This window comes from Gopherus evgoodei, chromosome 6 (assembly GCF_007399415.2).
Source record: "Gopherus evgoodei ecotype Sinaloan lineage chromosome 6, rGopEvg1_v1.p, whole genome shotgun sequence".
Lineage (NCBI taxonomy): Eukaryota > Metazoa > Chordata > Testudines > Testudinidae > Gopherus > Gopherus evgoodei.
In genome coordinates, this window is record NC_044327.1 from 59571147 (window position 1) to 59598531 (window position 27385).

The 27385-nt window shown below is 40.0% G+C and overlaps 1 protein-coding gene across 4 annotated transcripts in view; it reads right to left on the reverse strand.

Moving 5' to 3' along the window:
• Positions 1–24: 24 nt before the first annotated feature.
• SRFBP1 (serum response factor binding protein 1) overlaps positions 25–27385 on the reverse strand; it is a 132560-nt gene continuing 105199 nt past the window's right edge. For all 4 annotated transcript variants that reach the window (XM_030566761.1, XM_030566763.1, XM_030566762.1 and 1 more), the window contains 5 exons: positions 26645–26716; positions 4537–4618; positions 2359–3097; positions 1811–1848; positions 25–561 (listed from right to left, as the gene is read on the reverse strand). In XM_030566761.1, the coding sequence (XP_030422621.1) occupies positions 371–561; positions 1811–1848; positions 2359–3097; positions 4537–4618; positions 26645–26716 (1122 nt within the window). In that variant the 3' untranslated portion in view covers positions 25–370. The remainder of the gene's footprint in view (positions 562–1810; positions 1849–2358; positions 3098–4536; positions 4619–26644; positions 26717–27385) is intronic.

Here is a 27385-nt window from a genome sequence, read left to right on the forward strand (position 1 = left end):
ATATAGCACAAATTGTTTCATTTACTCAATCTTCATTATAAACAAATCTGGAATAGCTTTTTCCTTGCCAAAAAACCTTAAAAGACTATATCACCGATTTCTCAAGATTAGGATACTATTTCGTTTATAAAAACATGTAAATATGATTTGAAAAAGGCACGAGTTCTCAAATACTGTAAAAGGTTTAGTTTCCAAACAATTTTGCAAGTATCATCTCAATCAAGAAGATAAATATTCTCTTATCAATCTATAACACCTGGGTCACAAAGGTCCAGTCAAAACACAAGTTGTTACAGCTCAAAAGTAGATACCGAACTAGAGGGGAACTATAAGAATCTTCTTTAACAATATGAATTTACATTAAAAAAATTTAATCATCATCAAATTTAATCTTCTTCCCCTGGAATGCTGTAATTTGAGATATTTGTTCCCGACGCTTCTTGCTTGCTTCCCACGAAGGATGAAGCGATTGCTCTAAATGCTCTTTTTTATTTTCATACTTTATACCTGCAGCTTTAGCAATGTGTGCTCTCTTTACCCGCAGTTCATTTTTTGGAAAAGCTGTGCATAAAATACAATAAAAAACATTAAATGCAACTATGTCATGAACATATACAAAACCAGGTAATACATACTATAAATACCTTAAAATAAGGGTAAGTATTTACTGGCAGCCAATATAACTAAGCCAATATATAATAAGTGAGACATACCATATAATCTCCAATATCCATTCCTAATGAGACACGCATAAGATACATATATGAACACATGATTATACTTTATACTTTTTTTTTTAAAATATCCAGAAAGATTGCTAAGGAGGAAGGAAGATTATCCTTCTTCTCACAAATCAGCAAACTGCCAGTTCATGAACAGCAAATATGCTCAAGATGATATGATTAAGATGGCAGAAGGCTCTGGGGTTTCAATTGAAAATTTGTGTGGATTTATTACCCTGCATAAGAGTCATCACAATCTCTGATTTTATTGTACAGTATACTGATGACAGATGGGTCACTGGACATCTGATTTTAGAGTAGCGCTTTCAATATGAGATCGACACATAATTTCTTTGATGTAGCAAAAAAAATCCTAATCTTTAAAAGAGCAGAATGAGCCATAAACTGGGTAAAACGTTCAAGTGGCTAAAATAATTTGCTGGGATGAACCACTTGATGAGATTAAGGGTTGTATTCCGTCACTTTTACTCACACTCAGGTTGTACCTTTTTCCATGAGTAGTTTCATGGAGTAAGATATTAACGTAGGGAAAGGTGGCAGAGTACAGACCTGTAGGATTTTTGCTTTTGATAACTATTTCAAATCATGGAAACATATAACATCAAACCGTTTCTACAAGCTAAAGGGCAAGTGCAATCCCTTGACGACTTAAACAGAAATATCTGAATAAACGTCACTAAGGGCTTGTCTACATGAACATTTAGTTCGTGGTAAGGGTGGGAATCTACCCTGCTGCAGATTAACTATCTATGTAGACCTTGACGATGCACATTTACGGTTTGATAACATTCTTTGTTCTAGTCCTCTCTGAAATGGAACTAAACCAAACCACATTAACATATTGTTAATGTATGTTAAGAAGGTCCACACAAGTTAGTAGGGGGGTAGATTCCCACTTCAGTTTGCCGCAAACTAATTGTTTTCATGCAGACAAGTCCTAAACTGAAATATGAAACAAACCAGAATACCTCACTGTGATTAGTCCTATAGGGATAAGTGTAGCTTGACAGGTTTTACTTTGGCATTTTAAGGAATTCAAATGGAGCAGCAGTACCATGAACACTTACCTGTTCTTCTGTTTTTGGAAGTCTGATAGTTAACATTTCTAAAAAACAAGAAAATAATATTAAAGATCTTTCAAGAAAAGAACAACAATAGAAGATATGTTGGAAAAAATGGCCAATTCCACCATACTTGCTGGATAATCTACATGGCACTAGGGTATGGTAGCAATAAACAGCTTTTGCTATTGATTAACAATGAAGTGAAACTGTGACGTGAAACCAATGCAAGAACTATATACAATTTATATTTTTGTATATAACTGTGATTTTGGTTATTGGCTCATCTTGAACTTTTGAGGTCAGCTTTTATGAAGGTCAGGAGCAGTTAACATTGCTGTGAGCATCTTTTTAGGACTTTCTATTGATACTGACACAAATAACTTTCCTGAGCAGGGAAGAATTTGAAAAATGCATAATGGTCAAGGAATAATGTGACTGGATACAAAAAGCCAATCCAAATACTCTGAGCAGTGATTGGCTGAAATTCTGCTCAGTTGATGGAAATATTACAATTACTCTATAATTTCTATAACAGAAATGGAAAAGAATACCTCTTCATATTTTTGGATTTCTGATCAGATCTGGACAGAGAATTGCAAAATACTGATTCCAACTTCATTGCTTTTGCACTTGGTTTACTTCCTTCTGTGATGACATCCTGCATCGTCATAAACTTTGAGTCCTTTGTTTTGTTTAGTTTTTTCTTTTCCTTTGCTGAAGAAAGGTCACTATTTGCCACTTTCTTCTTCTTTTTCTTTACTTTGCCGATGAAGAAATCATCATCGCTAATACTATCTTCAGAATTGGATGACTGGTTATAAAACCTCTCTTCCGTGCTGTCATCAAAATACTCTTTGTTATCAAATTCTTCCATATCACTAACATCACTCTTTGATTTGTTCGTTATCCTGAACCTGTTCGCACTTGTAATTTTTCTTCTTTTTGGCCAGTCAATTGTCATTTCTGTTTGATCCTGAACTATGGAATGTTCTTCTGAAGTTTGCAATGACAAATCGCCCGGAAAATCTGTTATTTCAGTCTCTGAAGATTTCTGCTCACATTCGCTCTCACAGATTTGTTTATTTTCTATGTTAGTAGCTGTTTTCACATTCATCTTGGTTTTAGCTTCTTGCTGTTTTAGAACCAGTGTATGTGTCTGGTTATCTACATTGCTATTAGAATGTTGCCTCAATTTAGGCTTTTGAGAAAGCTGTTCTTCTGATTTATGATCATATGAAGATTGAGTTTTAGGTGGCTTCTGTCTTGCATCCTTAAAGGCTTTTACTGCAGCTACAAAAATAATAGCAAATACAGTTATTGCAGCATCATACAGTACATACACTAGTTAAAACAATGTTCAAGTGGCCATGACACTAAGTTTGCAAGTTAGATTCACTATGCTGAACAAGTATGAGATATTTTTGGTGCCTTCACTAGACCATTCAGCAAGTAAAAGTAGGGGCTGAAATGGTTTGAAGTAATGTCAAAGAGGAAGAGTGGGGAAATCAGAACTGAGTGAGGGCTCCTATTGCATGTAGTGAACTCAACATCCGATGATTTTCATTGATTCAAGTTAATGTCAGGTGATATTTTGAGTATGGAAAAACTGCACACACGTTATACATACACACGTATAATTATAGGCACCTAGCAGTGAATGTCATTAGCTAAGGTTATTTCCACCATAACCTTTTTTCACAGGCTAATTTTTTCTGGAACATTCACCCTTTGGCCTGGAATTTTCCATATCTGCTTTCTGCCCAACAGCAAGCACAACCAACATGCCTCAACCTTCTTTTAGCCTACGTCTAGACTGTATACCACTAGAGGTGGCGTGTAGGGTATGTCAGAGCTGCGGTGAAAAGCACGCTATGTCCATACTGGAAACAGTGCAAACTGCCTTAGGATACTTTGAAAACCTCAGCCTTAAATATCTCCAATATAGTGTCTTTACAGAGTTAATATAGGTGCTGCCCTAAATATGATTCATCACCAATTTAGCAGAGGCTTCTGGATTTTATGAATAATATAATCCCTCTCTCTGCTAGCTGCTATGCAATTGAGTGTTTTACACCTATTAACCAGCTTAGTAGTTAATATTACAAAACTATTTTAGGTCTGTGACTTCATCTCGGCTAGCTGGCTTAAATTTGGTAATACAAGTGTGTAACAGTACATACAGCTATTAGCAAACAGTGCATACACCTAATAGCAAATACTGTCAAGTATCAGAGGGGTAGCCGTGTTAGTCTGGATCTGCAACAGCAGCAAAGAGTCCTGTGGCACCTTACAGACTAACAGACGTATTGGAGCATGAGCTTTTGTGGGTGAATATCCACTTCGTCGGATGCATGTAGTGGAAATTTCCAGAATAGCAAATACTATTACTGTGGGTTAAAAAGCAGAGACAAATATGGAAGCAATTTAATATTAATCAAAAGTGACCAACATATTCAGGCTATAATAAGTCAATTCATTATTGACACTATATATTTATATTTTCTCTCTATTAAAAATTCAGACCCTTACAGAATAAAGGGAGCCTCAGTTTTCAGAATATAATTGTAAAACCTTTAAAATTCATCTGTGCGGCTAAGGCAAGTATCCTTATTTGAGACAGAGTGTAATTATATTACCTCTTCCAAAACACCATTTTTAAGGGGTAGAACAAGATAACGTGCATAAACAAATACAGGAATTTCAACAAGATGAGATTGTCTATTTCATACCTTTAATATCAGCAATTTTTGTCTTTAACAGTGGGTGTGCTGCTAGTCTAGCAGTCGCTCTGTCAGCTGCAGTGGAATTTGGCTGTATACAAAAAATAAAAAAATAAGTAAGAAATGTTATATGGTGATAAGGTGGTTGTGTAGATTTGCCTGATCCATACTACAAGATACACTAGTGACAGATTATGGACCTCCCATCCCACTAAAAAACAAACCAAACCCCAAGACAATACAAGTTTAAATGTTACCAGGCCTGCTCACCACACATTTGTCTTAAATTAAAATCTCACATCATCCCAAGGAGCATGGAAGAATTTGACTATGGAGCTATTGATAAGAACATCACAAATATGCACCATTGCAATTGCCCTATTGTTAAATATGAGTGATATTGTTGATGTTTCTGTTTAAGAATAGATTGTCTGCACATCTTCCAGGCTTGAATAACATACTACAATTTTTCATTCACTGCATATTTGCTATATTGGTCTACAATAATTCAAAAAAAGGCTGAAGAGGACTGTATACACAAGGCCACCTCCTCTTGGCTGGAGGGGTAATTACTGTTAAGTCAGATAATATTGTTCATCTTCCTTTTTTGATAGAGCTCTAGAGACTAAATTTTGAAGTCATTACTATTATTTCCAATAGGGCTCACAATGTAGCAGGTGCTTTCCAAACATGAGACAACATCGCTCCTTGTCTCCAAGAACTTTTCAGTCTAAAAGGCAAACAGACGAAGGGGTAGAGGAGAAGCGTACATATGTAAATAAGGTAGTCAAAGTAGCAAATGGCCACATTTTAGCAACACAGTTTGAAAAATACAACACACTTGTGTTTTTTAAATAGAGGTTATAACAAGGCTGTGGATAAACAGTAATAGGCAACCACCTGACTTCCTGTAGGAGTCACAGTAGAAGTCAACTTTTAGGAAGTATCTGAACACGAAGAAGGTAGCAAGGTTTTGGAAAAAAATTTGAAGGAGAAAGTACATTGAGTACATTGAGGTCAATGGTAATTGGGACAAGTTACAACATGGTTTTACTAAAGATAGATCATGCCAAACCAACCTGTTCTCCTTCTTTGAGAAGGTGACAGATTATTTAGACAAAGGAAATGCAGTAGATCTAATTTACCTCGATTTCAGTAAGGCATTTGACACGGTTCCAAATGGGGAATTATTAGTTAAATTGGAAAAGATGGGGATCAATATGAAAATTGAAAGGTGGATAAGGAACTGGTTAAAGGGGAGACTCCAACGGGTAGTACTGAAGGGTGAACTGTCAGGCTGGAAGGAGGTTACTAGTGGAGTTCCTCAAGGATCAGTTTTGGGACCAATCTTATTTAACCTTTTTATTACTGACCTTGGCACAAAAAGCGGGAATGTGCTAATAAAGTTTGCGGATGACACAAAACTGGGGGGTATTGCTAACACAGAGAAGGACCGAGATATCATACAGGAAGATCTGGATGACCTAGTAAACTGGAGTAATAGTAATAGGATGAAATTTAATAGTGAAAAGTGCTAGGTCATGCACTTAGGGATTAATAATAAGAATTTTAGGTATACATTGGGGACACATCATTTGGAAGCGACAGAAGAGAAGGACCTTGGAGTATTGGTTGATCACAGGATGACTATGAGCCGCCAATGTGATATGGCCATTAAAAAAGCTAATGCAGTTTTAGGATGCATCAGCTGAGGTATTTCCAGCAAAGATAAGGAGGTGTTAGTACCGTTATATAAGGCACTGGTGAGACCTCATCTGGAATACTGTGTGCAGTTCTGGTGTCCCATGTTTAAGAAGGATGAATTCAAACTGGAACAGGTTCAGAGATGGGCTACTAGGATGATCCGAGGAATGGAAAACCTGCCTTATGAAAGGAGACTCAAAGAGCTTGGCTTGTTTAGCCTAACCAAAAGAAGGCTGAGGAGGGATAGGCTTGCTCTTTATAAATATATCAGAGGGATTAATATTAGGGAGGGAGAGGAATTATTTAAGCTTAGTACCAATGTAGGCACAAGAACAAATGGGTATAAACTGGACACTAGGAAGTTTAGACTTGAAATTAGACAAAGGTTTCTAACCATTAGAGGAGTGAAGTTCTGGAACAGTCTTCCAAGGGGAGTAGTGGGGGCAAAAGACATATCTGGCTTTAAGACTAAGCTTGATAAGTTTATGGAAGGGATGGTATGATGGGATAGCTTAATTTTGGCAACTGATCTTTGATTATCAGCAGATAAGTATGCCCAGTGTTCTGTGATGGGATGGGATCTGAGTTACTGCAGAGAATTCTTTCCTGAGTGCTGGCTGGTGAGTCTTGCCCACATGCTCAGGGTTTAGCTGATCGCCATATTTGGGGTCGGGAAGGAATTTTCCTCCGGGGCAGATTGGCAGAGGCCCTGGAGGTTTTTTCCCTTCCTCTGCAGCATGGGGCATGGGTCACTTGCTGGTGGATCCTCTGCAGCTTGAGGTCTTCAAACCACAATTTGAAGACTTCAATAAGTCGGACATAGGTTAGGGGTTTGTTATAGAAGTGGATGGGTAGGGTTCTGTGGCCTGCTTTGTGCAGGAGGTCAGACTAGATGATCATATTGGTCCCTTCTGACCCTAAAGTCTATGAGTCTATAACCTTGTGGACTTGCTCAAAGAGGGGTGGATTTGGATAAAGAAACAGAGAGTAGAATTTGTGAGAGAAGCAGGTGGAATGAGGCATCAAGGCTGGCATTGTTAGCACAGCAGAGGAGATAAGGGAAGATGGATAGAGAGAAGGGTGGATAAGAGTTAAGGTGCAGAGTTATACAGGGTCTTAAAGGCAAAGGTAAGTTTAAATTTGATGCAGCAGAGCAGAGGAAAGCCATTGGAAGGATTTAAAGAGCAGGGTAACGTGGTCAGATTGAAGGGCAAGGATGATATTGGGGTTTGTGTCTCTTGTATGAAGAGATAAGGGAAGCATGGGTGTCATGGAGGCAAGAGGAGGAATTTATAGTAATTAGGGTTAAAGTACTATGGATGGTGTTTCTTTCCTTTCCTACCCTTTCAATTCCTAGTTTTTCATATGTTGGAAGACAACCGGCAGTTATTAGAAAGACTGTTCATCACTCATGACGTTGTCCTCACTTTACTGCAAAAGTTCTTAATGGGCAAAACTGATTGAGAAGGCATCTCAGATCCAGGATGGATTTTGTGGAGTAGAGGGGGAAGAAGGGGGAAAGAAACACCAACCCAGTACTGCTAATAGCCCAGTGTTTATCACCTGGAATGTGGGAGACCCAGGTTCAAGTTCCTACTGTGCCTGGTTTGGAGGTGAGTGCCCTAAACATCAAGCTACTGGCAACACTAGATGGGTTTCTCCCCCTCATTCCATATCCAAATAAAAACAAGATTTCTAACGTCTTTGGAAACAAATATTTTCTGGCCAGCCCTAGGAAAATGTTACAAAATAGTGAGGGAAACTCAACATCTTAGCAGAAGACCATACTGTTTAGGTCATATTTCTTGTTTGACAAGATGATTTTCTGGGCTTGCGAGTAATTTCCCTTCTTCCCAATTCCCCTATATTGCAGAAATCTTTCCTCAGGTCAAGGAGAGCCGGGAAACTGTTCCCTTTGCAGGCAGTCTGCGATTTTCTGAACATTGGCCAGAGGAGATGGTCCAAGAGACGTACATGTTCCATCTCCAATGGGCCTCAGCTGGCTTACTCGCACGCTGGTTTGGCCTAGAGAACTTGAAGCCTGAATCCAGATCCCATGTGACAACGGTGCATGCTGCTCCCAGACTGCTGGGACAGACTGCTCACATTGCTGAAGATCAAAAGGTATTTTCTTTGGAGATTTTTCTGTAGCTGGAAAATGTATTTTTGAACTTAATTAATATACTTTCCCCCTCAGACGCTTCCTGTGGGTTTAGAAAGTGTATACCATAAAGTTCACAAAGCAGCAGTAGCTTCTGTGCAACATCTGGTGTTCTTTAATTCAAGTATTTATGGAAAAGGGTTTAAGTTTATTTGCCAGTTTATATGGAATACTCACATTTTTCTTACAGAAAAAATACCTGCAAACACTATCTACATTAGGAGATAGCAGCCATAAACATACAATGTGACATTCTTATTCTTAAACACTTCCTATTTTTTGACTTTTTGGCATATCCAGGCTCATGGAAAAACAAATGGAACAGAAGTGTTTTATATGATGGTAAACACTGAGAGAAAACCTAATTTAGAAGGAAAAATGTTAAGTCTATCCACAGAGAAAAAAAATCATTAAATTTGATTATTTATGAAAATGCTGGAATGGTAAATATTTATTCATATGAAACCATACTATTTCTTGCACCACTTTTCACTAAGCTGTGTCTTTCATGCAAGTCTCATGGTATTTTCAAAGGTAGACATTATCCCCATTTTACAGCCTGAGAAACTGAAGCACAGATTAGTTCCAGTGACTTTCCTGAAGTCATTAAGGAAGTTTCTGGCATGCAACAACAAAATCCTGGCTCTCTATCAAGAACTTTACACTTACAAAACCTAATATTTACTTAGATATGCACGAACAGAAATTATTTTATTTTTTGGTATTTCTATAGCTGTCTTGTATCCAATAGATAATACGTCAAACTAAAACAGTGCTAAAAATGTAAAAGTTGCAATGTGAAACTCAAACTATCAGAAAATGCTTAAGGCTGCAGGCACAATCACATCTCTATCTTCCTGTGCATATGCATTTTTGACACTACCTAATTGCATCACCACGTTTTATTTCCCTAGGATCCTCCTCCCTCATTCAGCATCCAGTTTGGGAGGTGCAAAGTGAATAAAGCAGTCGAGTAATATATGTTTACTGTTCAGTGACTGGCTCCTTCTGTACTCAACATTCAACGTGGGCAGTCATGAGATGCCAACATTGTCAGGCTATACCAGAAAAAAGACAGGAGATATTTGACATAAGTTTAATCAGATGTCTGGGACTACCTGGCAGATAGAAGTGTACAGTGCAGGTAACCCCATGTTTATTCCATAATTAACCAGGCGGCTTTTACCAGCTCCCCCTTTTTCCATCCAGGTCCCTCCAGCAAATCCATTGCCAGGAAATTATCATCCACCACGTCCTCATAGGAAGGTTAACGTGGCTATAATAATAGGGGTTGGCTCCGTGCCGTACCAATCATAGCAGTCCCCAAGCAGCCCCCATTCGCTCCTTTACTGACACCACTTTTTATGTGCTTTTCCAAACCGTTTATCCGGTCACTGTATACCTTTCCAATGGAGTACCTGAACTGAACATCCACCACAAGGAGGCGAAAACCATTAGCTTGGCTGCTTCCTCCCAAGCCCTGTAGGGCTCCCAGACCTCACCTGATGCCCTCTTTTATATCAGTCAAAAACATGAAAGCACTTAAGTCTGAGAGGTGAAACCCATCCTCCCGAAACAACTCTGGTGCTCCATATACTATGCCAGGATGTGAAATTACTGTCCCTTCTAGGGTCTCCAGGAATTTGGTCACCTCTCTGTTCACATACTTCCTGGCCTTGTCCACCTTGGGGGCCTCATGGCTCCCTGCCAGACTCTGCGCTGAAGAATATCTGACATGCAATGTTAACTCCTGGAAAAATGTCAAGGACCAGCCTCAAGTCCTGTCTTGTTCTGAGCATTAGTTCCACCTCTTTAAGCATTCCCAAATTGTTTTCCCCAAGGTGTACCACAACTGGTGGCCAGTGATTGGCCCACACAGCATACAGCAGCTGTATCAGTTGATCCCATAACACGCCCCTCTTTGGATGCCAATGAGAACTGCTTCACCATTGAAGCCCAGCCTTGAACCTTCAAGCAACTTGGATGCTTGCCTATGCTCCCAAAACAATACTGTGCCTGCAGATCCATTTTGTGCAAACGGGAGGGTTAAGGTACAGGGCTGTCCCTTTTTAATGCCTCATTCCTGGGGGACGAGTCAGTGACCTCGCTGACCCTTTGCAGCAGTTTTCTATCTCCTCCTTCCCCCAAGCCCTAAAGCACAGTTCCCTTGTTTGGCCAGCCAGCCAAATACCCCTCTGCTTACAGGTGCAGGGTGGTCATTTTAATCAGGGGCTCCTTCAAAACTTTTTAGCCTCGTTAAGTGATGCACTTATTTATGTTGATTTACAATAACTTAAAAAGGAATCCGTCTGTCAACAACTGCCATGTCTAGTTAAGCTCCATGAGTGACATTTTATGCTAGTTATATAAGCTAATTTTCATACTTGAAAACTATATATTGAGCAGAACCAAAACCACCAGCACCGGCTCTTCAAGTTCTGAGCTGGGGATGGGGAGGTAGGCAATGGAAGGGAGAGGTGGACTGCAGCAGCTGCAGGATTCCCAACAGCCTCCTCACCTCTCTATGCAATGTTGGGGCAACTGCCAAGGGTCAGGGGTGGTATGGAGTGTAGGGACTACATGCAGTGACTTTCATAAGCTTTTAGCAGCACTGTAGGTGAGATGTTCCCCGTGCAGCAGCTGCCTGAGTGAGCAAACAACTCAGCATGAGTGTCAGTAAATGTCAACAGAGATGACCCTAGCATTTTTTAGAAGGCTTATGAAATGTTTTCAGCTGTAGCTGACATCTGTCCACAGGGGTGCTGGAACAATTTATATAGTGGGGGTGTTGCCGATGGAAACCATGCATTTGATGTTTGTTATTACTACTTCAAGCCAGGGATGCGGTAGCATTCCCAGCAACCATAGTTCCAGCACTACTGTCTGTTCACTGTGATCACACTGGCCTAAGGATTGTGTGGAGGTTTAGCAAGATACTTCGCAATAAGACCCAAACTTCACTGAAACATTTCACATAAGAAGGCAATACACGCAGACAATCTTAAGGTCCCCTTTGGTTTCTGTCAGTTACCATTTTCAAGGTAATCTTTATAAGTAAAAAGCCTAGAGCAGCGGTTCTCAAACTTCATTGCACCACGACCTCCTTCTGACAATAAAATTACTACATGATCCAGGTGGGGGAGTGGGAGCCAAAGCCTGAGCCCCACTGCCCTGGGTGAGGGTGGCACTCAGGCTTCAGCCCTGGGTTCCAGCAAGTCTAATGCTGGCCCTGGTGACCCCATTAAAATGGGATCGAAACCCACTTTTAGGTCTCGACCCACAGTCTGAGAACTGCTGGCCTAGAGGCTTGCTTTATTTTATTAAAATGAAAGCTGAGGTTATTTTTTAGAAGGGCCAAAGGCCACTTTTGGTAAGGGATTTTCCTCAATCACCTTCTGCTTATCAGCAACATGCACAGAGAAATTTGGAGAGTGAGGCAGCAGTCTGGAGAGTCTGTCCCTGTGCAGCAGGTGATAACACTGAGTGGCATCAGTGCTGTTGACTCTTCTTTTCTGGTAGAGTCTGGCACCCAGGTGCTACCTTGAATATCCAACTTTCTGAGCACGGCTGAAGAGCTAGTGCATTGCCCTGTTTTATATGTGTGGCCTGAGACCAAGGCTAACTACTTTCACACATCCTGTGTATTTAGTCCTGTTCCTCTTACAGAGTGAAGTATATCCCCAAAACGTTGGAGGCTGTGCATCCTGTCCTCCAATTACACTACAGCCATACCTGCCTCTCCTCTTTCTTCCATCAAAAAAAGAATGAGTATACTTGAATATGTAAATGAGCTTCTATCAGTCTCTCACTCCCTTCCTTCAACAAGCATAGGTGCTGGAACTAGGGGTGCTGCCACATGCCTTGGCTTGATGTGGATTCCATTATACACAGGGTTTACAGTTTGGTTCAATGGCTCTGAGCACCTTCACCATACAAATTGTTCCAGCAACCCTGTCAACAGAAGGATTTTCCAAGATGTATTCCTCTTGGAAGAGGAAAGGGGATTTTCAAAGACATAACTCCACTTCCCATTAGAATTTTGCAAATGGTTTTCATGTGAAAATAACTTTTATAGAGATTTTCTTTGCAAGATCTGATGTAAAAAATATCCACTGAAATTTTTCCACTAGAAAGTAGGTGGGTATTATACTCTTCATATTTGACTTTAGAAATTTCTTCAGTGTTGAAAAAAGTGCATTTACAAAAAACATTGCTAAGTTCCTATCAATAGGGATACCAGTTACATTTGACCAAAAGTTGTTTATGAAAAAAAAATACTGAAAGTAATTTGGATTATTCAGTTTTGCCTTATGAATTTCCAACTTTCTAATCACTTCAGGTTTGGTTGCCAATCTTAAATTTAGTAATATATTAGAAAAAGTTTTAGTATATTAAATACTGTAAGAATTCATATAGAAAAAGATGACAGCAGTGATATTTATTCATCGGGATTACATATTTGTACAATTCTTTGAAAAGTTAAAGTTAAAAAACTATGCCATTGCTAAATATATTTACTATTTGGTTTTAGCTGTGCTGAACAACAAAACTTGGCAAAAAACAGAGGAGCAGAAGACATGCTAGTACTTAAAAACCAGGCAATCTCCATAAAAATAAGGAGATAATTAACAGTGATTGTGCTGCATCAATACAACATGGTCAAATAAGAGGGCTGAGCAAAAGACTGTACATTATTTGTAAGTGGATAAGAAGCTGTAAAGAATATATAGAAAAATCTTACTAAAAAGATCTGTTACAAAATTGGAATGAAATCTTGAGCCATACTGTAAACATATATATAAAAAATAAATTCCTTAACCATTTCACAGCTGATCCAAAAGCATCACACTGATTGTTTCACCTTTTCTGGACAGAAAAATGTGAAACTGGCCTCACAATATACCAGTAGCTGATCATATAGCACTAAAAAGTGAAAATGGAGAATAGCCAGGTTAGAGAGAACTAGAGCAGGAAGTTGCTCCCAACAGAGAGTTGGATGTCTAAACATTATGGGAACTGGCCAAGCTCAACAAGCTCCAAAAGAAAAGTCTGAAACTAGTATTGTTCTCACTGTTTCACATTACCACCCATTTTTAACGGAAAAGAGAACACAAGCTGAGGGTAGAACAAACTATGCCCCTCAGCTTATGTGTTGTAAGCCAATCTGGAGACAGAGTTCTGAAAAAAACTAGGAGTTAGCAATAACTCGAATGCATCTTGAGTTCTCTGCAGCTTACTGCTGACCATACCCCAAAAGCTCTCAGTGGAAGTAGATGGTAGAAATAAAAAAGGAAAGTTCTGAGGATGGTGGCGTATCTCTGTATCTCTATATTAATGAAACTATGTGATGGCCCAAGAAAAGCGTCTGCTTGATCAAACTATTAGTTGAAAAGTTCTGAAACTAAAATCCTCATAGCTAATGTTTCATTACAAATTTAGGTTGCTGATGGAATGATGAACACAGGGACTTCTGAGGATTTAACCTTCAAAGTATTATTAGGCAATTATGTGGCTCCAAGGCACAAACACAAACCTCTAAAGGTAATTCATCAGGTATAGCTCGATAGAGCAGTTCATACCCACACAGACTTGTGACACGGTGAAAAAAAATCAGTGCTGCTGCTGCTGCAGTTAGACTGAAGGGGAAGAGGTTTGTTAACCTCTTGGGCCATGCTACAAAAGTGGTGGGAGCTAATGAGGACACACAGGGATAAATGACCTAGTGGGTATTTGGTACTGTTACAATAAGTGTGTCATTTTAAAAGTTGGATGTGCTATTGAAAACAAAAAAAGATTTCTTGGCATACTACACTCATAAAGTCTGCCCACAATTGAAAACAGATTTTCATCGTATGTGTTTAGTCATTTTTCTGAAAGACGTACCATGGAAATGGAAATTCAGTTCACTGAAAAACTATAAAGTATTTGAGATAAACATGTAGATTAACAACTTCTTGGCACTGAAAAGCAGATTTTCCAGTATTATGTTCATTAGGCAATATATGCATTTAGTAATGAGTAACACATGCCAGAACTGCTCAAGCAAAATCGAGGTTTCCATACATACCATAGAGGAACTGGAGATGAATTTAAACCCTGCACTCAAAAATCCTATTGTAGGTATTTCAGCATTTGGTACATCAGTGATTCTGTATCATACTGGGAAAAGATCTGTTAGGTGTCTTCTAGGCTACCGAGGTACTATTCCTTAGACTCCGTCTACAGGCAGTTTTTTTAAAAACCAAAATAGTTAAATTGTCACAGCCCTCTAGTCTAAATGCAGTCATGCCAGCATGTGGATTGGTGCTGCCCCAGAGCACCCCCTCATGGTCTGAGGTGGCCCTACGGACACCATGTCCTGAGTTCCATCTTAGTTCTTCACAATAATTTATATTCAGGCCAGAATACTTATAATAATATGCCCCCTTGTGGGGTCTTTTTAGACTTTCTCAAATATAGACCATTGTAGCCTCCTTCATTCAGGAAATGTGCCCACCCTCCTCCTGGGCAACAACAGGGTTCCTCTTCTAGGCACAGGAGCCCCACAGCCATCGTTCTGGGGCTGTGCTAATATTCAGGCCTGCTGCAGCCTTAAACCAGCTTGTTCCTTCTGTCCCCCTTCGCAGCTCAGTCATTTCCCCTGCAGGCTGGAAAAGGGCAGCAGTCCTTCCACTGTTGATCTCTCTCCTGCTATGAAGGAGGAGGCAGCATAGATGCTTCCATCCTTCCCAATGTTTGTCCCAGTTGGCAGGAAGCCTTGCCCCACCCTGCCAAACAATCTCCTTGGTCCCAGGCCCTCATAGAAACAGTGACCTGGGATTCTCTCCCACAAATCCCCCCACCTCCAGCACTATTTATTCACCCAGGACCATCTTCCTCTGTCCTAATACCTACCTCCGCCCTTCCCAAGGCCTTTGTCCACTCGGAAAAGTCCCAGGAACCTTAAACGGATACACCTGGGGACAAGAGTAGACTGACCCCTAATCCCTACTATTTTTAAAGGAAACAGTTACACCGCTGCACAATACAAGGGTGTCTCCACACTTGCATAGCTTAGGGCACGTCTACACTACATCTTAAATTAACATAGGTTAGGTCAATTTACAGCCACCACAGTAATTACTGTAGTATGACCCAGTCATATTCAAATGCAAACATGTATAGTGAGAATTCTCCATTCGTAAATGCAAGGAAGATGAATCTTTGACAGATTACTCATTTTCTTTGTTTACAGAATATTTGCATTAAACAAGTCTTAACAAAAAAAAAGTTTTCAATAAAACTAAACAAAACCCACTTCCCTCCTCAGACAGATTTAATTTGCTTGATATCTGTCACATCATAACTCTACAACTCCTCCAGCGGTCTGTAATTTTTTGGAGGGTGGGGTGGAAAAGCAGAACTGACAAAAAATGAAGTTCCCATGTAAAAACATGCAGATTTTTTTTTCACCTTTGTGTTATAGACTCATAGACTCTAGGACTGGAAGGGACCTCAAGAGGTCATCGAGTCCAGTACCCTGCCCTCACGGCAGGACCAAATACTGTCTAGACCATCCCTAATAGACATTTATCTAACCTACTCTTAAATATCTCCAGAGATGAAGATTCCACAACTTCCCTAGGCAATCTATTCCAGTGTTTAACTACCCTGACAGTTAGGAACTTTTTCCTAATGTCCAACCTAAATCTCCCTTGCTGCAGTTTAAGCCCATTGCGTCTTGTTCTATCATTGGAGGCTAAGGTGAACAAATTTTCTCCCTCCTCCTGATGACACCCTTTTAGATACCTGAAAACTGCTATCATGTCCCCTCTCAGTCTTCTCTTTTCCAAACTAAACAAACCCAATTCCTTCAGCCTTCCTTCATAGGTCATGTTCTCTAGACCTTTAATCATTCTTGTTGCTCTTCTCTGGACCCTCTCCAATTTCTCCACATCTTTCTTGAAATGCGGTGCCCAGAACTGGACACAATACTCCAGTTGAGGCCTAACCAGCACAGAGTAAAGCGGAAGAATGACTTCTCGTGTCTTGTTTACAACACACCTGTTAATGCATCCCAGAATCACGTTTGCTTTTTTTGCAACAGTATCACACTGTTGACTCATATTAAGCTTGTGGTCCACTATGACCCCTAGATCTCTTTCTGCCATACTCCTTCCTAGACAGTCTCTTCCCATTCTGTATTTGTGAAACTGATTGTTCCTTCCTAAGTGGAGCACTTTGCATTTATCTTTATGGAACTTCATCCTGTTTACCTCAGACCATTTCTCCAATTTGTCCAGATCATTTTGAATTTTGACCCTGTCCTCCAAAGCAGTTGCAGTCCCTCCCAGTTTGGTATCATCCGCAAACTTAATAAGCGTACTTTCTATGCCAACATCTAAATCGTTGATGAAGATATTGAACAGAGCCGGTCCTAAAACAGACCCCTGCGGAACCCCACTTGTTATACCTTTCCAGCAGGATTGGGAGCCATTAACAACTACTCTCTGAGTACGGTTATCCAGCCAGTTATGCACCCACCTTATAGTAGCCCCATCTAAATTGTACTTTCCTAGTTTATCTATAAGAATATCATGCGAGACCGTATCAAATGCCTTACTAAAGTCTAGGTATATCACATCCACCGCTTCTCCCTTATCCACAAGGCTTGTTATCCTATCAAAGAATGCTATCAGATTAGTTTGACATGATTTGTTCTTTACAAATCCATGCTGGCTATTCCCTATCACCTTACCACCTTCCAAGTGTTTGCAGAGGATTTCTTTAATTATCTGCTCCATTATCTTCCCTGGCACAGAAGTTAAACTAACTGGTCTGTAGTTTCCTGGGTTGTTTTTATTTCTCTTTTTATAGATGGGCACTATATTTGCCCCCTTCCAGTCTTCTGGAATCTCCCCCGTCTCCCATGATTTCCCAAAGATAATAGCTAGAGGCTCAGATAACTCCTCTATTAACTCCTTGGGTATTCTAGGATGCATTTCATCAGGCCCTGGTGACTTGCAGGCATCTAACTTTTCTAAGTGATTTTTTACTTGCTCTTTTTTTATTTTATCTTCTAAACCGACCCTCTTCCCATAAGCATTCACTATATTAGACATTCCTTCAGACTTCTCAGTGAAGACTGAAACAAAGAAGTCATTAAGCATCTCTGCCATTTCCAAGTCTCCCGTTACTGTTTCCCCCTCCTCATTGAGCAGTGGGCCTACCCTGTCCTTGGTCTTCCTCTTGCTTCTAATGTATTGATAAAAATTCTTCTTGTTTCCCTTTATTCCCATAGCTAGTTTGAGCTCATTTTGTGCCTTTGCCTTTCTAAACTTGCCTCTGTATTCCTGTGTTATTTGCCTATATTTGTCCTTTGTAATCTGACCTAGTTTCCATTTTTTATATGATGCCTTTTTATTTTGTAGGTCACGCAAGATCTCGTGGTTAAGCCAAGGTGGTCTTTTGCCACATTTTCTATCTTTCCTAACCATCGGAATAGCTTGCTTTTGGGCCCTTAATAGCGTCCCTTTGAAAAACTGCCAACTCTCCTCAGTTGTTTTTCCCCTCAGTCTTGATTCCCATGGGATCTTACCTATCAGCTCTCTGAGCTTGCCAAAATCCGCCTTCCTGAAATCCATTGTCTCTATTTTGCTGTACTCCCTTCTACCCTTCCTTAGAATTGCAAACTCTATGATTTCATGATCACTTTCACCCAAGCTTCCTTCTACATTCAAATTCTCAACAAGTTCCTCCCTATTTGTTAAAATCAAGTCTAGAACAGCTTCCCCCTAGTAGCTTTTTCAACTTTCTGAAATAAAAAGTTGTCTGCAATGCAGTCCAGGAACTTATTGGATAGTCTGTGCCCCGCGGTGTTATTTTCCCAACATATATCTGGATAGTTGAAGTCCCCCATCACCACCAAATCTTGGGCTTTGGATGATTTTGTTAGTTGTTTGAAAAAAGCCTCATCCACCTCTTCCACCTGATTAGGTGGCCTGTAGTAGACTCCCAGCACAACATCACCCATGTTTTTTACCCCTTTTAGCCTAACCCAGAGACACTTCCATCTCCTATGTCCATCTCCACCTCAGTCCAAGTGTGTACATTTTTAATATATAAGGCAACACCTCCTCCCTTTTTCCCCTGTCTATCCTTTCTCTCTGCCATTATAGCCCGTGCTCCCTCCTGTTTCCAACCCATCTCCCAGGTCTTGTTCCCCACTTACCTGTGGGGTTTGCTCACCTGTCCCCGTCGAACCTAGTTTAAAGCCCTCCTTATCTACAGGGGTGGCTTGTAAGGCTCCTTCCCCACCCTCAAAGGCCCAAACTTATTTTCCCCCTCTTTGTGGGTCAACTTAAAAAAACAATTACATTCCCTTATGAGTACATCACTTATACAAATCTGAGATCCATGCCTCTGATACAGGGATGAAATCAGCTCCCAGCCTCTAAACATGCAAAGTGCAGGATTTCTTCTATCCTTTTCCAGAACTGTCCACGACATTTTCCCATCACAGAGGAAACAACATAATTTAGCGTGGAGGAACAAGGAGTGAATATAGTACAATGCATAACTGCCCTTTACCCATCATTTCTGTGTATTTCTCTCATTCACAGCACTCTGGGAAACATAGGCACATAAGTGTTTATTCCAATTTTCTGTTAACTATATCTTTGGCAAGGAGACCAGGTGTGTAAGGGGTTTTTTTGGTGGGTGAGGAGGGGAAGGGAGTGGAGGGTTGGTGAACTGGGAGCCAGTAGGTGGGGAAGAGTGGGTAGATTAAGATTGGATGAGGAGCTGGGGCAAATTGGGCAAAGAGACTGGAACTGAGAATTAGTGAAGTAGGGGCAGGCAATTTGAGAGGACCCAGGGTGCATTGTGAGAACTTCCACCGGCTGGGCAAAAAGATTTGGACTGAGCTTGAGAAATGTGATGGGGCCGGGAATGGAATGGAATCTGGCAGCCAGGATTGGAGAAAAAGACAGATTAGATGGGGAACTGGAAAGGTAAAGTCTGGAGATGAGAGACTAGCACTTGCTGGGCAAAGAGACTGGAATTAGGGTGAGAAGCCTGGGGAGTGGAGGCTGGGACTGGGGGCAAGGCGCAGAGGAGAGAAGGGCAAGGAAGAGACAGGGATAGGTTTGAAGGGATGACGCAGAAGGGATCAAGCTTGGGAGCAATGGGCAGAAAAGTGTCTGTGGCTACTAGACCACAAATCCCCCCAAAACTAGGAATGGAATCCAAGATTCATGAATCTCAATTCTTCTGCTGCCAGCAAATATCTGTGAAACCCACTGATGCTTCTCTAGTGTTGGTACATGACTATTATTGGTTACTTTGTTAGCTCAAGTGGCAGAGGTCCGTAGATCTAAAAGTTCCAAAACTGCTGATGACTCATGGGTCATGAGCAGTGCCAAATTATTCCAAATATGATGCCAAATTATGGAATTTCTGCTTTTTCAGTTTAATATTTTAAAAATATGGAATTACACACACAAAAATAAATTAAAGGATGAAAGTTACAATGCCAAAAAAAAGCAGACTTTTACAAATTTAAAGCAAATATGGATTTTTTTTAAAAATAAACCTAGTTAAAATTAAATATGAAATCAACAACCTATGTAAAAATTATAATTAAAATCATTTAAATTAAATACAAAAAAATATTACAGAAGTACACTTTTGCTGCCACATTTTAAACAAGGTCTGGCGGAAGTCCCCCACTGAATTGATGGAAGTCATTTGCTAAGCAGATGGAGTTTGCTGGAACAGAGTTAGCTGCAGCTAAACCAGATTTTGACAGCAGCATCCTCTCCTGGAGGTATAGAGAGAATATTTCTCTCATTTTTGTTTACTCAACTAGTTCAGTTCAATGAACAGTTCATTGAAAGTTAAGAAACCAATTGGAAAGTGAAAAATAATGGAATTTTTTGTTATCTTCTTCCAACTTATTAATTAAAAACTAGGTTTGAGAGGATGACATCTACTAGTTCTAAAATCTTAAAAGGACATATTAAATGCAAAAGATGTTTTGATAAAAGTTTTGACCCCCCCATGTATCTCACACATTTAAGGTAGTTTTATTCAATAAAAAAGAAAATGCTGTTTTGGGGCTTTTCAAATTGATTTTCCATCTAAATACAGCTTGACACAAATCATAAGTAAAAAAATCAATCTACTAAATAAGAACTATAAAAATGTAAAAATTAAGAATATGAATAAATGGAGGTTAACCTATTGAATAGCTCAAATAAATGTATATAGATATACTGTATCTGCCTGGTTAGCAAAAGGAAGCATCAGATTTAGTGAAAGGCTATATTTAGTTGCAAATTAACATGTTGTAAGGGGTATGAACTGAAGAAAATCAATCTCTCTTTCCAAAAAATAACTAAAAAGTGTAAATGAAAAACATGATTAAAATAAATTATTTAAAATCGAGATTTCCTCCTCATTGCTTTAAAAAGCTTTGATTTAAACTAATCCACTCCAATTGATTGTGGAGCTTTAATTTGGCTCCCTAGGCATATGTATGGTACAGTCTTTAATTACATCAGGCCTACACAACATGCGGCCCCTGGGTCCCGTGGGCAAGCGGCGGGGTGGGGCCGCTGGGTTCTCCCCCTGCCCGGGAGAGGCGGCACCTCACAGTCCTCCGCGCACATGCCGCACTCTAACCGCCCTAATGGTCAGAACCGCATGTCTCCATCTCCCGCTCCCCCCGCCTGGCGTACAGAGGACGCGTCAATTCTGGGGCCCGCTGAGCTGGGAAGCACTGGGCATGAGGCAAAACTGGCAAGTGCCAAGTGAAGGGGCACCCAGCCTGGGCTCGAGCAGCAGCACGGGGGTAGGACTGGGCTGACACCTTCTCAAACCTCCTCTTCGGTTGGGGACGGGGTGGGGCGGCTACTGCGCTGGTTGGTTCTAGGGCCGCCTCCATAGTGATGGCTGGGGTGCGGGGGTTGAACTGTCTGTGGGCAGCCAGGAAATCCTTGGGGGGAGACGTGTGTGGGTGTGTGTTTGTGTGTGCTACACCTGCCCTGCCCCGACTGCTGCCCCTTCCCTAGTCCAGGGACGTTGCCCCTCCACAGCCCCTATCACACTGCCCCCACGGCACCCGTGTTTGTGTGTTGGACAGTCACATCCAATCCCTTCACACTGCCCCTCTTTCCTGTCCCCGGCTTAGTTCAGAAAATCCCTTCAAACTATCCCCCTTTTTCCCTCCCCTTATTTCATAGGGGGATAACGAGCCAAGCGGGCGGGCGGGCAGTGGCGGCGAGGCTTTATACTTGGGGGGGTAACGAGGCGAATGGTGAGTCGGTGGCTGGAGGGGGCATCCATTTTCAGTATTTTAATTTTTGGTACTGCTGTATGCAGTGCATATGGGTGTGTGTGTTTTGTGTTTTGGCTGGGCTGGATGGTGCTGGGGAGAGGGTGTTTCGGCGGGGCTAGGGGGTTTCGGCCCTCAGCTGTTTTCTTTGGTTTAATAAGGCCCTCGTCGCTTTATGAGTTGTGCAGGCCTGAATTACATGATCGTAATTTTTTTCCAATGGATTCCTGACTCATTCAGTGGACAGGGCAGACCTATTCTGGGGTTTAATCAGTCATTTGGAAAAAAAAAGTATGTAATTGAAGACTACCATAATACATACGCATAAGGAGGCCAAACAAGGGCACCCTTAATTCTGGCATTTCTTAATGTTTGATGGCTTGATTTTGCACCAGCCTTGATGTTCCTTTAATATAGTTTGTGTGTGTACTATCTATATAGCTTATTCTTGTAAATTATGGGGAATAAAGTCTACTGATATAAAGCATCTTTATACTGATACAGCTCCCAAATGATTGTACCACTTTAACGATCAGTTTCTAAATGGATATAGTTAAAGTGGTAAAAATAGTTGTGTAGACAGGCCTTAAGTATCTCTAAGATCAGTTTAAACGATCCAGTTTTGAAGGCGATGAGTTGATCACAGACAGTTTTTACACCTTAGTGAAACATTCTTCACATCTTCAATGGTCTTATGAAAGCCACAACCATCCTTGTTTGAAGTTAACATTTCATGTTTGCCATGGAAAATTCTCAGGAAACTGTGGTTTCATACACCCAGAGTCACTTCCATGTCAAGCAGATTTTAACAAACAAATGAACAAAACCCCCAACCCTACAGTGGTGATTCCTTTATATCTTCAGTTATTTTGTTTCTGTACTAAAGAAACCGTGTTATTTAATGAAGTAATGCAAGGATTTTGAGTATGTAGATATAATGTAAAGCTGAGGCACACGTTATCACTGAATAGATTTCCATTAAAGGGATCCTGACAGTTCTTTATTCCACCTTGTATAACACATCTGATATAATAGGGAAAGAAAAGCACTTCCATTCAAGTATTATTTCCCTTTCAGTACTTTCAGCATAAATATGCTGCCATAAAGGGCAACGAACTGAGAGCCTGGACACAGCTTTATATATCCTAAGATGGTAAAGAAAGGGGATTGATGCAGAAGGCAGCATATTCATCTTCGGAGCAAAAAGAAATAGAATAATCACTACTGCTTCTGAGGAAATTTGAATAACTGGAAATACTCCCTGCTACATTAAATATGTTGGTGACAAAACTTCTAGTAGCTGTTACAAATATACACACACTATTAAAGCACAGAAGGATGAGTATTAAAGGTAGAGCTTCATATCAGAAAGTTATTCTGAATCAAATTCTGCACTGACTGACCTTGTATAATTTCTATTACTTCATCTAGACTTTTACATTTACATATAAGGCCACAATTTTCACCCTAAAAAGCAGAATACAAATTTTTGATGGGTCCCACAAAAACAGCAGCTGCTTTTGGTTTCAAATTTCTTGGCATTGGAATAACAGCAAAATTCTTTTTGCCAAACAACCACTATATATTTATTGACAAAACTGCAATGACCGAGTCAGATTATTTTTAAATGGCAAATTTTGGGTGAGAATGTGCTGCCTATATTTAAACACAGAAATACTTAAGTGAAAAACATCAATGACGAGCATATTATACAAAATATAAAAGACTAAATAGATTGAACAGCACATTAATAATATTAAACCAATAAAGAGAGAGGACTGCATACAGTAGTTATTTTTCTATGGTTTATGGACTGTGAATAGAACTTTTTCATAAGCAACAAACGTTAAAAATCCACAAGTAATTATCCAATTATGCTGCTATTAAAAGGCACTAACAACAAAACCAGAAGTTTTATATCACTAATAGGAATCTATCATTGTAGGAATGTTTTCTGCACTGAACAGACTTTATTTGGGAACAAAATGAAAACTGCAGTAATTCTGTGCCTGTTCTAAAGCCCTTTGAAATAGAAAGACTCCCATTGCCTTCAACAGGCTTTGGATCAGGCCCTTTGTGACTTTTCTAACATACACACACACGAATCTCTCATATACACAGAGAATTACACTCTCACAGAGAGAGCATTGTTTTTGTTGTATACACTTTCCATCATAAAATACTTTGTTAAAATGAAGTTACGGATACAGACGTATTTAGGAAGGTTAAAAAAAAGCAAATCCCCTCAAATTTCAGAAAAAACTAGGAAATGCAGTTAATGTTGTGCTTCTTAAAAGACATTCAGATTCGCCCTGCCTTGGAGATGCCTGCTGCTGCTACCATCCTTAATAAGAATTGTGAAACAAGTGCCTTCAGAAGGCTCGTTTTCACTATGAATTTGTAAAATGCTTTGTGTGTACAATACATGACAGTAAGGAAGACCATAAAGCAGCACAAGAATGATTTGATTAAGACTGAGGTATTCTAGTTTTTATAGTCACTGACAAAATAGAACTGTTTGATAAGAAAACATGAAGTTGATTTTGTTAAGGCATCATTAGTAAAGTTAGTTTATGTGCTTTGTTTGCAAAATGCAACCTGGCCATTGAAGGTTATTTTTAAACTTAAACATTCTTCTTTAAAGGCAGTATACATTCAAAACGCTGATGTGTGCCTGAGATCTCAACGTCATCTGAAAATTACGTGATGAAATGTCCCATTTTTTAAAAAATAGTTATGACATGGGATTGTGTCATATATTTACATCCAAAGTGGAAGATGTTTTCTATTGGATATAAGAAGTATATCTGTTGCTGTCTTCCTCATTATGGGTACTGGGAAATTATGAGAAAACACATTAAGAGATCCTCTTCCCCGCTGCCAAGTAGAAATTCTGCTTAGTGATCTGATATGCTCAAGTAAAAATAATCTGAATTGTTTGTATCACTATCTTGCTAAGTTTTCTTCTTTTTACTGTATGATGAACAGTAATGAATTTACAAGATTGTATTCATGTTCAAGTGTCTTTATTTCATGAACGCCATGAGGAAAAACACACAACTGAGGTCTATGAACATTAAATTGTCTAGTTATCTTTCCCCCACACATTTATCAGCTGGCAACAAGGAATCTCTAATTCAGTTAGAAAGTAGCACAAAAGTCCAAGATCTGAAATGCTAAATATTTTTTCATTGTGGCACTGAAAACAACATGTATATTATTATGCTCTCCTTTTCTTTTCCCAGTGAAAATTACTACTGAGACTGAAAACTGAAGAATTTGGAACTCCTTTCTAAATACAGATTACAATGTGAAGCATACTATTCTTCTAGATCTTCTAATTTAAAAAATGTTAGAGAGGAATTCCATGTATAGGAAGATGATGCCTTGGAACTGAAATAAATTAATAGTGGGTTGAAAGAAGTCTGTAGTAGCAGCAGTTTTATTTATGTAATGTGTTTGTGATTGGGAAGAGGAAGCTGATGTCAATTTTGGAAATTTTTTGATACAAAACTGATTCAGTTCATAAACGGAAGACATGGAGTGTGGGCTCTGGGAGGGAGTTTGGGTGTGGACTCTAGCCTGGGGCAGGGGTACAGGAGGGGGTCAGGGGTTCAGCACTTACCTTGGGTGGCTCCTGAAAGCAATTGGCACACCCCTCTGGTGGCAGCTCCGAGGTGGGGGACAAGCGGGTCTCCGCACACTGCCGGCCGCAGGCACCACCTCTGCAGCTCCTATTAGTCACAGTTCCCTGCCAATGGGAGCTGTGGAGACAGTGCTGGGCTGGGCCAGCGTGGAGACCCCCTCCCACCCACCAGGGGCCGTAGGGCCATTCCAGCCATTTCCGGGAGCAGCAGTGAGGACAAGCAGGAAGCTTACCTTAGCCCTGCTGCACTGCTGGCAGCGGGCCCCAGGCCTTTTTAAATCCCGTGCCCCTGGGCAATTGTCCCCTTTGCCCTTCACTGTCAGTGGGCCTGCTCCTGGGGCTTGAGAAACTTCAGCTGCTTCAGACTCCTCTACACCCTGCATGCAGTACAGTAGCCCAGGGATGTCAAGCCCATTCATAAATGGCTGAATTCCATGTCAGCCTCAGATTTAAATTCCAGACTTCATACTCCACACAATCCTCAGTGGAGAGTCCACTGATGTCAGAGATCAAAAGAAGAACATGCAATAGAAAATTTCATTAAAATAAACGCCTAACAAAATTGTACCTATTTATTATTGATTCAATGCCTTCTTGTAACATTCAGTATCACTCAGCGGGAAAATATGCTCCCCTTTAGGACTCTCTTATTCCTGCTCTTTGTTACTCTTCCTTCTCCATTTTTCTCCCATTATCTTATCTGTGCATCCACCCTCTGAATTTCCTTTCCAATAGAACAACTTATTACTACCCTCATATACTTTTGATTTGCTAAAAACATCAATAATGGAATAGCTAATGTTGACAATTATCAGGCTATCGAGGTGATACACCAATGAGATTAATAGGGGACAGGGAGTTTACCACTCAGTCATTATTTCAGGCTGTCTGCAGACACCATGACATCAGTTAAACCCTATTCACATTTGGACATTTCTCTCTGCAGTCAAAGTGGTTGGAAATATACTGTATAAAAAAATGAAAACATACATTGTCCACGAGTAGGTCATGTGGGTCACAAATACATTAGGCAGGCCATGACACCCTGACATAGATGTTATATAGGCCAATGATGTGGTTGCCTGCTATTGATGGGTATTAGCCTTACCAGCCCTAATAACAAGCCATTCCTGCTAAATTGCTATTTTAAATACATGCATACATGCCCTGGTGGATCGGTATATTCCTTTAATTAAAAAAATCAATGTACGTACACACAATATGCACATGCATACATATACCCACACTTGCATGTGTCCTAACGATCATTCTAAGATTAAAAAAGTCATACCTTTTTGCAGACTTGCTCAAAATTGATCTCTCCTTCAAGAGCAAGTTTGGTTACTTGATCCGGTTTCATTTCCTGTGGAAGAAAAATGTTTACTCTTCTTAGACATGTGTAATAACAGTATTATTTATAATAATGTTCATGAAGAAGGTAAATCTGAGAAAGGTTTAGTAAACTTTCACTACTCCTACTAATTTAAAGGAGAATAGGATCAGTTGGCATAGACACCAGTATTTATGTACACTCACAGGTAAAATTTTACTGAATTTACTTGCAAAATGTTGCCTGACATTTAAAACCAGATTCTTCCTAATCTATTTATATCAGAGCAATCACAACAGTACCTGGTTATATTAAAGCCAGTGGGAGTTTTGAGTGAGTACAGTCTTCAGGATCAGATCTTATTTTTAGAAACACTCAATTGTCTGAATTTGTCACTTAAAATAGACCATGGGAGGTTTAGAAATGCCCATTTACCAGAGACTTTGAAATCTTTCCAGCGTAAATATATAGATTTGACTACAGCCCTATAATTGAGGTTGAAAGGGAAAATTACTTACCTGTAATTCCACTTCTCTGAAGCTATCATCTATGCAAGATTCTCACGCTGGAAGGGAGAATCCTGCACAGCAGGCATATTTAGAGAAGCAAATTTTAAACTGTGACCACAATTAGGGCAGTTGTACGTATTAAAAATAATATCAAAATCCCTTATTAATCTTAACAACTGTACATATTCAATAT